At 45.2% G+C, this 13,077-nt stretch overlaps 1 protein-coding gene across 3 annotated transcripts in view; it reads right to left on the bottom strand.

The window, feature by feature from the left end:
* The window catches only part of LOC137429809 (solute carrier family 35 member E2A), a 70,591-nt gene that overhangs the window by 21,683 nt on the left and 35,831 nt on the right, over nt 1-13,077 (bottom strand). For all 3 annotated transcript variants that reach the window (XM_068120081.2, XM_068120089.2, XM_068120098.2), the window contains exon 8: nt 4,756-4,886. In XM_068120081.2, coding sequence (XP_067976182.2) covers nt 4,756-4,886 — 131 coding nt within the window. The remainder of the gene's footprint in view (nt 1-4,755; nt 4,887-13,077) is intronic.

The raw sequence follows: 13,077 nt of genomic DNA, 5'->3' as shown, positions 1-13,077 counted from the left end.
CAAAAGCTTGAGTGACAGAACTTCTTGGAGAGGATTATTCAGAAAGTGGATGGGAGGGTTTTCCAGTCGGTCTTTTCGGAGAGACATCGTAAGAGTGTGAGATTTATCAGGATTGAAAGACATGTTCCATTTGTTTGCCCAGTCTGTGATTTTGTCCAGGTCTGCAGAGAGTGAGGAGGCTGCAGACTGCCGATCTGAGGGATGAGGAATGGAGCGACAGGGAGTAGAGTCGTCAGCAAAGAGATAGAGAGCATTTTCAAGAGAGTCAGAGAGATCATTGATGAAGACCAGAAAAAGCACAGGGCCCAGAACACTACCTTGGGGAACTCCAGCCTGAACAGGAAGAGGAGATGAGAGAAACCCATTCAGGGCCACACGTTGACTACGACCAGAGAGGAAGTCCGCCAGCCATGCGTGGAGATTTCAATGGATACCAAAGGAGGAGAGTTTGGTGAGCAGAGCCGGGTGCCAGACCGTATCGATGGCACGTGAAATGTCAAGGGAGACAGCTCTAATTTCCTGTTTGGCGTTGAGGACCTCCATCCATTGTTGAGAAAGCAGAAGCAGCATGTCCAGAGTAGAGTGACCAGGTCTGAAACCAAATTGATGATCAGAGATCAAGCCATTGGAGAAGAGGAAAGATTTCATATCTTTGCTGATAATTGGGAGAAGGCTGATTGGTCTGTAGTTGCTGGGATCTGTTTTTGCACCTTTTTGTGCAAAGCGGTGATGTTGGCTGATTTCCAAGCAGATGGCAGATGACCTTGAGCAAAAGAGAGGGTGAAGAGAACAGAAAGAGGGAGTGAAAGAGCGGAAGAACAGGATTTTAGGACCCGTGGGCTGATACCGTCAGGTCCAGTTGCAGAATCAGAGTCGAGGGTTGACAGAAACTTTTCCACCTCGTCAGGAGGAAAGGACACAGAGTCCAGGAGCAGCTGGGTACGACTGGGTACGGTGGGTACAGAGAGGGATGGGTTTGGGACACAAGATTTAGAGGCAAACACAGAGTTGAGGCATTCAGCTTTTTCACGTGCCGAGTCAGCCGTTAAGCCGTTTGAGGTGAGGGAGGGGATGGAGGGGGAACAAACACCAGAAACAGAATTGACCAGACGCCACCAGGATTTGGAAGAGGGAGACAGATAAGAGAGTTCGGTCTTGAGAACGGTGAGATATTGTTTCCTGGCTCTCCTGAGGGTAAATAAACATATTTAAACAGAACCGTGAAGAACAATCTTATATTCACAAAATATCAACGGGGAGAGGGCCTCGAGGGATAACCACGAGTCAGGTGAACCGGGCAAAAGGTGGAAGACAAGGAGATAATGAGGGCGGGGTGAGACGCAGCGCACGTGGACAGAAGCACACGATGAGACACGTGGAGAGAAGCACACGATGAGACACGTGGAGAAAGGGAAATAAATGTTTCTTTTTTGTTTTGTTTTTTGGAGGGGGGGGGGGGGGGATATTTAAAACATTAGACAAAGAGTAGATGTTCGGGGAAGTTCGGGGGAGAAGGGAACAATCTAAGAACCAAGCAAAAACAGCGAAGGAAGGAACTCAAGTGAACAAACTTTGACGGGGGAAGCCTCAGGCTATAAGGCTACAAGGCTACAACGCCGCACGCCGGGCAAACAGAAAACGACTAATTTATTACGAGTTACAAGAAATTCAAACCAAAACGAACTAGAAACAAGCAATAACGCAGAGACGATAAAATAATGAGTGGAAATTTGACAAACACACGAATGGAAAAATAACAACTTTGGATGCCCGGAGAAAACAAAAGTCGCCACCTTGATCGAGAAACCAAAAGCGGAGGTCAATAGTTTTTTGTTTTTGTTTTTTGAACTTTGTACTGCATGCTGGGCACGACCTTGTATTAATTACCCTCTTGGAGGTCCTTTCATCTTACCTTACCTAGCCATCGCTGGTGTAGACAGGAAAGACAGATCGCGCCACACCCTTATTCTAGATATCATGACCGCACACAAAACCACTTTTCAATGGCAAACAAAAAGAGGACAACGTAGCCGAAATGTGAGGTCCTTGTTAAAAAAAAAAAAAAAAAAAATGCCCTGAATGGGCTGACGGTCATCTCTTGACGTTGTAGTTCGGATCACTGCGGAATTTGAAGGATTCCCTCGGAGCCTCCCTGATCTTCGAAAAGGGAAAAAGAATCTAAGACCGGGCAATCCTGTGGACCATCGAGTAGATGAGCTATATCGGATTTCAGAGCAATTGGTTGGTAAATAAGGGATGAATATGGATACAAAGTTTTAGGGGTAACCCCCCCCCCCCCCCCCCCCTGGGAGCCTCCATGATCTGAAATCGAAAAAAATAAAATAATCGAGCCCGAGCGATTGTGCGGGCTACTGTCTTGTATTCATGCGTTAAATTTCAGAACAATCAGCCAGGTGATAAGGGAGGAGTAGCAAAGATAGCAAAAAGTTAATGGATGGACGACCGGACAGTTGGACAAACAGCCATCTGGACATCACGACCCATTTTATAAGTTCATCTCTTCAAGATGAGATGATCTAACAAACTATTATATGTGAGTTCAGGGTCTATGATGTTAAGACACAGCCATTTAAAAATGCTTCACTTTCATTATCACACCAACACCACACATATTTTCCTTTTACATCAGGATCTAAACATCTTCGTATTATTAAGGCTGATTTCTCAAAACTATCTCTCTGAAACAATGTCGCCCATTAGGTGTATGCAGGGCACACGTGGTCTGCCAGCAACCCCCTTCTTGTGAAACTCCCAAAATCTAGAATCACAATCATTCATTCCTCTTTTTACCACGTTTGTTGAACCAACTACCTCAGTCTCTTCAATCGTATTCTTCCCTCCAGGGTTTGGAGACAGCTTTTCACCACCATCTCAGACCATTCCCCATCCGAAACCATGTTATTTTATACTCTCATTAACCCACCCAAAGTAGACTTCTTTCCAAATTTCCAGTTTTTCCTTCCTCACAGTTTGTAGGTGTAGCCATCTTGTTTACCCCCTATGTCCTTCTCCAGCCCTTCTTCTTTTCCACATCCCTTAATTCTCCAAGTCTCCCTCATCCCTACGGGTTGGTGTGCTTCCCCTTCTCTTTATAATGTTCCTTTTGTTCTGTTACATCTTGATCCATTCTCTGTTCCCAATCCTCCATGAGCTTCTAGCTTGTATACAAAAATAAAAATAACCACAAAGTAGAATTTGACAAGTGCGTCAATGGATACGCCACAGCTCACGTTAGATGTCAACCCACTGTTACGTTTGATCGCAATTAAAGGTCACATAAAAATTAAAGGTTCCTTATGAGAGAGAGAGAGAGAGATAGAGAGATAGGGAGATAGAGAGATAGAGAGATAGAGAGAGAGAGAAAAAAAGACAGATAAGGAGAAGAGAGAACACCACATGCTTCTAACTTGAGTTATGTTCTAAGGAAACGATTTTCAAAGGGTACACGAAGTTTTGAATCTAAAATTGAATCAGTCTATCTTTGTATTACATGTCTTTCAATCCTGACAAATCTTACACTCTCAACTTTGTCTCTCCGAAAAGACCATCCAGACAACCCTCGCATCTACTTTCTGAACAATCCTCTTGAAGAAGTTCTGTCACTCAAGCTTTTGGGTCTCACTATCTGCCATGGTCTCTCCTAGTAAAACCACATTTCCAAGCTGGCCTCCAAAGCGAGTCGCCGACTGGGCATCCTCCGTCGTACGAAGTCCTTCCTTGGCACACCTGAGCTCCTCACCACATACAAGGCTTTCATCCACAGCTCAATGAAATACTGCTCTCCCCTCTGGGCTGGTGCTCCTGCCTCACACCTAGCTCGGCTTCACGCTGTTGAAACCAAAGCTTTCAGAATCATTGGAATCTCCCACGATGAAGCCGATTCTGAGGGCCTTTCTCTCTCTCTCACCGCAGGTAGGTAGGTGGTCTTTCTGTCTTCTACTGACTCCTCTCCGGCCTTCCTCCCCCTGCTCGTCTGTGCTCTGTCCCCCAAATATTCCTGCAGGACGCACAAGATCTGCCAGCAACCCTCTTCTGGTGAAACTGCCAAAATGAAAACTCTCTGCTCACCTTCACTCTTTCATTCCTCTTTTCTCCCACCTCTGGAAAAAACTCCGATTCTTTAATCCCTCTCCTCCCTCCAGGTCTTTAAAACAGCTGTTCACCACAATCTCTTATCTTCCCCCACCCATAACCTTGATCGTTTCTACCCCCGTTAAAACGCCCCAAATCCAACTCTTTAAATCCCCAACTTCTTTCCTGAAATTCCTAGAAGTGTTAATTTGCTTTATACCGTGTACCCCTCCCTCTTCCCCCTTCCACAGATATACCGATGTCCCTGTTCTCTACTGTTGTTGTGCTTGTGTACTTCCCTCTCTCCCCCTCTTGTCTCCTGCTCCCGTCATTGTATGTTTTATGTGTCTGTGCATCTTTTCATGCTCAATGTGTTAGCTCTTACACGAGCCTCGATTCTGTATAAAAAAAAGAAGAAAAAAAAAGAAGTGATCTTGAAATTGTGGTGACAAAATTGATCACGGAAGGATGGACGGACAACCCAAAAACATAATGCCTCCGGTACATAAAAAGGCCTTACACTTTGACTACACAGTACCCTACACACGTAACATCAATTCAATTAATGTGTAAACAAATCATATATATATATATATATATATACATATAATCCTGACAACAAAGACCAAACTATGTCATGCGTTGGCATATGCTCTCCACTACCTGAATGTAACAGGTGAGATTCTGCCCATGAGAGCGAAAGCAGAAACACTTTGGAGGTGAAACAGGGCTCCATCAGCAGCAAGGAGCCAAGCCATATCCCCATGAAGGTCAAATGGAATCCAGGAGAAAGACTAGAGCAAGGTAATGGGGTAGGTGGCCATGAGATAGAAAAAACAAAAAGGACAGTAGGTGACGCAGAATGTATGACAGAGGATTGAGCCTCCCCTATGTTGAGTTATGATAAATCTGTATATTTTCATGTATATAGATTATAATTATTTTGTTTTTTTCTTTTGATCAAGCTAGTAAAACGTATTTTCAAAACTCTAAGTTACCAATGATGTATATAATCTTGATGCTCAGCTGGATACTACATGGTCACCTAGTCTCCTTAAATGCCTGCTGGTAGCTGAGTCTCCTTAAATGACTTTACTAGAAGTAAAATCTGAACAGCGTTGAAATTCTTTCCCTGTACTAATAAACCATTGAAAGCGCACACATCCTCATACATGTGAAATGATGTAAAAAAACAAACAAAAAAAACAGTTTAAACTAGAAAGGCACTCAGTAGAGTGCATACCTCTGCCAGGCTGAACAGTTTATGTTTTGTATCCCACTGACAGGCCGGATCTGGATTCAGATCTGAACCACAATCAAATCAGCTTGTTCTTGTCACCTACCCAAATCATCCACCAAGTTTTGTCATAATCTGTCCGCAACTTTTTAAAATATCATGCTATGCATCGTTCTTGACCCCGCATCTCGATAGTGAATAATCACTTAATAATAAAAAAATATATATATATATATACATATATATACATACATACATACATACATATATATATATATATATGTATGTATTAAAAAACAATTCTCGTATCCAGATCCGAATAATGCAGAGGTTTGCTGTCCATTCGGCGTTCACCAAAATATAATGAATTCGTCATTGGCAGACACCAAACTTGTCCACCAAGTTTCATTCAAATCCGTTCATAACCTTTTAAGATATCATACTACCATAAGTAAAAGCGGTGTTATCCGGCACCCATGGGACTTTATCCCTACTGGTTAATCAAACATGCCAGTTTCTAAATGTTACATAGAATGATACAAAAGAGAAACTTATTAAACTTTGCCTATGAAAAATAGATCAAATAACATCATTACAGTATACAGTGCCATCACAAAGTATTCACACCCCTCGACTTTTTCACATTTTGTTGTGTTACAGCCTGAATGTAAAATGGATTAAATTGAGATATTTTTGTCACTGATATACAACACAAAATACCCCAGAATGTCATAGTGAAATTTTGTTTTGATTTTTTTTTTACAAAATAATTAAAAATGAAAAGCTGAAATATTTTGAGTGAATAAGTATTTAACATCTTTGCTATGACACTCCAAATTGAGCTCAGGTGCATCCAATTTCCATTGATCATCCTTGAGATGTCTCTACAACTTGATTGGAGTCCACATCTAGCCCATTCAATTGATTGGACATGGTTTAGAAAGAAACACACCTTTCTATACAAGGTCCAATAGTTGACAGTGCATGTCAGAGCAGAAACTCTATTATGAAGTCCAGGGAACTGTCCGTGGAACTCCGAGATAGAATTTTAGGGAGGCATAGATCTGGGGAAGGGTATAAAACAATTTCTAGTGTTGAAAGTTCCCAAGAGCACAGTGAGCTCCATCGTTAGAAAATCGAAAACTTATGGAACTACCCAGACTTTTCCTAGAGCTAGCCGTCCAACCAAACTGAGCAACTGGGCAAGCAGGACCTTGGTCAGGGAGGTGACCAAGAACCCAATGACCACTCTGACAGAACGACAGAGTTCTTTGGCTGAGATGGGAGAACCTGCCGGAAGGACAACAGTCTCTGCAGTACTTCACAAATCTCGGCTTTATGGGAGAGTGGCCAGACCGAAGCCACTCCTGAGAAAAAGGTACATGACAGCACGCGCAGAGTTTGTGAAAAGGCGGGTGAAAGACTCAGACAACAACAACAACAACAACAACAACAACAACAACAACATGCATTTTAAGGCCACTTTCCCTGCGAGAGCGGGGGTTAGCCTTGCGGTCCCCATGACAATCTTCTCCATCTTGCCCTATTTTCTGCATCTCTCCTTGTTAACCCCCTTGCCCGCATTTCTTCGTCCACCATCTTTGGCCAAGTCTTTCTCGGTCTTCCCCATCCTCTACTTCCTTCTACATTCATTTCCCTCACTCTTCTCAACCAGTCACTTTCATCCTTCCTCAACACATGACCAAACCATCTCAACCTGTTCCTCTTCACAACATCAATCACAGGCTCTATTCCCATGAAGGACTCAGCGCATGAGGAAAAATATTCTGTGTTCTGATGACAAAAAAATTTTTTTTTTAACTCTGGCTTGAATGCAAAGCACTACGTCTGGCAGAATCCGAGCACAGCTCATCACCCATCTAACACTATCCCAACCGTGAAACATGGTGGTGGCAGAAACATCATGCTATGGGGATGTTTCTCAGTGGCAGGGACTGGGAGACTTGTAAGGATTGAGGGAACAATGAATTGAGCCAAATACAGGCAAATCCTTGAGGAGAACCTGCTTCAGGGTGCAAAAGACTCGAGTGTGGCGAAGATTTACATTCCAACAGGACAATAACCCCAAGTATGCAGCCGAAGAAACACTGGAATGGCTTCAGAACAAGAACATGAAAGTCCTTAAGTGGCCCAGCCAAAGCCCAGACTTGAATCCCATTGAGAATCTGTGGGAAGACTTGCAGATCGCTGTTCACTGACGCTCCCCATCCAACTTGAAGGTTGCATATCTGCAAGGAAGAATGGGAGAACTCCCTAAATCCAGATGTGCAAAACTGATAGACGTACCCAAGAAGACTCAAAGCTGTAAACGCTACCAAAGGCGCTTCGACGAAGTATTGACTCAGTGGGCTGAATACTTATGTAAATAACTTACATGAGCCTCGAATTAGTATAGAATTTTTTTTTTGATATTTCTGTATTTCATTTTCATGAAAAATGGGGTATATTGTGTAGATGGGTGACAATTTAAAAAAAAATTCAAACCATTTTAAATTCAGGCTGCAACAACAAACTGTGAAAATGTCAAGGTGCATGCATACTTTCTGATGGCACTGTAGTATACAGCAATTCTCAGTTTTAAAATGAACGTCCACGACAAAGAATATCATTTCCGTCCGCATAACTGGCTGATTGCTATACATTTTGATTTATTTAAGTGCTTTTGTACTGTTTTATGTCCATTGTCCATATGTAGATATAATTATTGTGCTGTACTTACTTTATATTTCCTTTAATAATAACTTTACTGCAATCTATATGGTTTTTAATTGTAGATCCTTTGAACCCTCCAAAGCCAGCCCTTTGCCAGATCCAAAGCCAGATCCAAAGTCTTTGCTTCCAAAGCCAGTCGCCGACTGGGCATCCTCCGTCGTGCAAAGTCCTTCCCTTGGCACACCTGAGCTCCTCACCACATACAAACTTTCATCCGCAGCTCAATGGAATACTGTTCTCCTCAATGGAATACTGCTCTCCCCTCTGGTCTGGTGCTCCTGCCTCACACCTAGCCCGTCTTCACGCTGTTGAAACCAAAGCGTTCAGAATCATTGGAATCTCCCGCGATGAAGCTATCTCCGAGGGCCTTTCACTGACTCACCCACCGCAGGCAGGTTGGTGGTCTTTCTGTCTTCTAGCGAATCCTCTCCGGCCTTGCTCCCCCAGCTCTGTCGGTGCTCTGTCCCCCAAATATTCCTACAGGTCGCACAAGATCTGCCTGCAACCCTCTTATGGTGAAGCTGCCAAAATCAAGACTCTCTATTCACCTTCACTCTTTCATTCCTCTTTTCTCCCACCTCTGGACCAAACTCCCTCACTCTCTTCAATCCCACTCCTGCCTCCAGGTCTTTAAAACAGCTGTTCACCACCATCTCTTATCCTCCCCCACCCAAAATCTTGATCTTTTCTACCCCCGCTAATTTCGGTCCCCTTGTGTTTTATACCTCTTCCCCCCGCCCTCCCCCTCCCACGCCTCCTGCCCCCAAACCCTCTCCCTCCCACACTTCTCCCTGCTCTCAAATGTTGTGGTTGTGTGCTTCCCCTTCTCTCCCCATCTTGTCTTCCGCTCCCTCTTTTTGTGTGTTTTGTTTGTCTGGTTGATTTGTTTGTGAAATAAATGTTAGCTCTTTCACGAGCCTCGATTCAGTATACAAAAAAACAAACAAAAAAAAAACACTTGAGAGCACACAACATTTAAGAGCAGGGAGATGTGTGGGAGGGAGAGGGCTTGGGGGGAGTTGGCGTGGGAAGGGGGGGGGGGGGGTGGGAGAAGTATAAAACACAAGGACACCAAGGACTTCCAGGACAGAAGTTGGTATTTCAAAAAGTGGAATTGGGGTGAAATTATCGGGGATAGAAAAGATCAAGGTTTTGGATGGGGGAAGATAAGAGATGGTGGTGAACAGCTGTTTTAAAGACCTGGAGGGTGGAGTGGGATTGAAGAGAGTGAGGGAGTTTGTTCCAGAGGCGGGAGAAAAGGGGAATGAAGGAGTGAAGGTGAGCAGAGAGTCTTGATTTTGGCAGTTTAACCATAAGAGGGTTGCAGGCAGATCTTGTGCGACCTGTAGGAATATTTGCGGGACAGAGCCCAGAGAGAGCTGGGGGGGCAAGGCCAGAGAGGAGTCGGTAGAAGACGGAAAAGACCACCAACCTGCCTGCGGTGAGTGAGTGAGAGGCCCTTGGAGTTTGCTTCATCGCGGGAGATTCCAATGATTCTGAATGCTTTGCTTTCAACAGCGTGAAGACGAGCTAAGTGTGAGGCAGGAGCACCAGCCCAGAGGGGAGAGCAGTATTCCATTGAGCTGCAGATGAAAGCCTTGTACGTGGTGAGGAGCTCAGGTGTGCCAAGGAAGGACTTCGCACGACGGAGGATGCCCAGTCGGCGACTGGCTTTGGAGGCCAGATTTGAAATGTGGTTTTCCCAGGAAAGATCATGGCAGATAGTGAGACCCAAAAGTTTGAGTGACAGAACTTCTTGGAGAGGATTATTCAGAAAGTAGATGGGAGGGTTGTCCAGTCGGTCTTTTCGGAGAGACATTGTAAGAGTGTGAGATTTGTCAGGATTGAAAGACATGTTCCACTTGTTTGCCCAGTCTGTGATTTTGTCCAGGTCTGCAGAGAGTGAGGAGGCTGCAGACTGCCGATCTGAGGGATGAAGAATGGAGCGACAGAGAGTAGAGTCATCAGCAAAGAGATGGAGAGGATTTTCAAGAGAGTCGGAGAGATCATTGATGAAGACCAGAAAAAGCACAGGGCCCAGAACACTGCCTTGGGGAACTCCAGCCTGAACAGGAAGAGGAGATGAGAGAAACCCATTCAGGGCCACACGTTGACTACGACTAGAGAGGAAGTCCGCCAGCCATGCGTGGAGATTTCCATGGATACCAACAGAGGAGAGTTTGGTGAGCAAAGCGGGGTGCCAGACCGTATCGAAGGCATGTGATATGTCAAGGGAGACAGCTCTAATTTCCTGTTTGGCATTGAGGACCTCCATCCATTGCTGAGAAAGCAGTAGCAGCATGTCCAGAGTAGAGTGACCAGGTCTGAAACCAAATTGATGATCAGAGATCAAGCCATTGGAGAAGAGGAAAGATTTCATATCTGAAGCAATGATGGATTCCATGACTTTACTGATAATTGAGAGAAGGCTGATTGGTCTGTAGTTGCTGGGATCTGTTTTTGCACCTTTTTGTGCAAAGCGGTGATGTTGGCAGATTTCCAAGCAGATGGCAGATGACCTTGAGCAAAAGAGAGTGTGAAGAGAACAGAGAGAGGGAGTGAAAGAGCGGAAGAACAAGATTTTAGGACCCGTGGGCTGATGCCGTCAGGTCCAGTTGCAGAATCAGAGTCGAGGGTTGACAGAAACTTTTCCACCTTGTCAGGAGGAAAGGACACAGAGTCCAGGAGCAGCTGGGTACGACTGGGTACGGTGGGTACAGAGAGGGATGGGTTTGGGACACAAGATTTAGAGGCAAACACAGAGTTGAGGCATTCAGCTTTTTCACGCGCGGAGTCAGCCGTGTGGCCGTTTGAGGTGAGGGAGGGGATGGAGGGGGAACAAACACCAGAAACAGATTTGACCAGCCGCCACCAGGATTTGGAAGAGGGAGACAGATAAGAGAGTTCTGTCCTGAGAACGGAGAGATATTGTTTCCTGGCTCTCCTGAGGGTGGACACACACTTGTTTCGGGCTTTGTGAAAGGAAATGAGATTTCCTTCCGTTGGATTTGCTTTCCAGGAGACGAAAGCAAGTTGTTTCTGGGCAATAGCCTCACCACAAGATTCCGTGTACCATGGACGGGAGGAAGGGTATGACAACTGAAGACTAGATGGGATAAATCTGTGCATGAGAGAGAGCAGTTTACTTTGGAAGAATTCCCAGGATGAGTTGATGTCAGAGGCGGTAGAGATGGGAGACCAGTCCAGATGATTGATGGCTGCTTGAAGACCATGCCAGTTGGCCTGAGTGAAATGCCAGACTCGTCGGCGCTGAGGAGGCTCTCTGAGAATGGTCAGAGAGATGTCCACTTTAACAAGCACATGATCAGATGAGCCGATTGGAGCAGAAGAAGAGCAGCAGACATTTTCAGGGAAGTTAGTCATAACCAAGTCCAGAAGAGAAGACATGGGATGGGTTTCCGGTGCCAAGTTTCTTGTAAAGCACTTGCCGAATGGTTTAAGCACTCAAAAACAAGCATTCCATTCAAAACCATAGATAAGGAACTTGGGAGGCGCCAGCAAACTGAACACCCCCCCCCCCCCCCCCCCCCCCGGTTGACTATCACCTCCGCCACCGAAGGTGGATGGAGATTTACATGTTTTTCACCCCTGTCTGTCTGTCTGTGAACAAGTTATCTCAAAAGTTTGTGGATGGATTCAGCCGAAATTTGGCAGAAGTAGTGTATGCGACACGGACGAAATGATTTCATCCTTGTGTCAGTTGTGTTTGAAAATCTATGTTACAAAAGGAGCCGCGTCTGTCCGTTTGTTATGTTATAACTTGAGAACAGATTAATGGCTTTCAATAAATCCTACTGTGGTGGATTCAGGATCCCGGTGTGTACCCTGGTTAGAATAGGTACACCGTATCCCTGCGTGTCGTAAGAGGTGACTAAGAGGGTTGGCGTCAGGAAGGGCATCCGGCTATAAAAACATTTCCTCAAAAAGAGAACCACGACAATTACAACTACATATGGGCAGGGTACAGCCCGAAGTAGAGATCGGTTTCTGAGGTTTGGGACATGGAATGTAGGGACAATGACAGGGAGATCAGGAGAAGTGGTGGAAGTATTGATCAGAAGAAGAGTGGACATATGTTGTGTGCAAGAGATGAGATGGAAGGGAAGTGGTGTGAGAATGGTGAAGGGTAGGCAGGGACAGAAATACAAGTTTGTGTGGCAAGGGGGCCCGGAGGGCGTGAATGGTGTTGGTGTCCTGTTTTCTGAGGAGTTTGTGGACAGTGTGGTGAGTGTGACTAGAGTGAGTGATAGGTTGATGATGGTGAAAATGATGATTGGAAAGCTCTTTGTGAACGTCATCTCGGGATATGCTCCGCAGGTTGGTCGGAGCGATGAAGAGAAGGACAAGTTCTGGTGTGTGATAGAGAAGCTGATGAAAAACGTGAAAGATGAGGAAGTTGTTGTGGTAGGAGGAGACCTAAATGGACATGTGGGAAGGAGTATGGACGGTTTTGAGGGAGTTCATGGGGGTTACGGATATGGTGTGAGAAATGGAGAAGGTGAAAGGATTTTGGAGTTTGCTGATGGAGCTGATTTGTTGATTTGTAATACTCAGTTCCAGAAAGAGGATAATAAGCTTTTTACATACACGTCAGGTGGGTCGACGCCAACCGTTGACTACCTGATGGTGCGTAGGCGAGATAGGGGGCACCTCCGGGACACAAAGGTGATCCCGGGGGAGGAGGCTGTTTCACAGCACCACTTGGTTGTCTGCGACATAAGGGTGAAAAGTGCGAGGAGAGCTCGGCGGGTGAAGTACCAACCGAGAATGAAGGTGTGGAGGTTGAAAGAGGTGACAGTAAGGGAGGCATTAAAAGAGAGGCTGAGTAGGGTGGAGGATGATGTGGTTGAGCTTGAACGTGGTTGGATGTCAATGAAAGATAGTCTGTTGGGAGCCGTTGGTGAGGTATGTGGATGGACAAAAGGACCACCGAGGCACTCGGAAACATGGTGGTGGGATGAGGAAGTTGGAAAGAGGATTGACGTGAAGAGGAA

This window comes from Myxine glutinosa, chromosome 1 (assembly GCF_964187855.1).
Source record: "Myxine glutinosa chromosome 1, kmMyxGlut1.1, whole genome shotgun sequence".
NCBI lineage: Eukaryota > Metazoa > Chordata > Myxini > Myxiniformes > Myxinidae > Myxine > Myxine glutinosa.
Note: the sequence above shows the minus strand (reverse complement) of the source record. Positions and strands in the feature narration are given on the sequence as shown.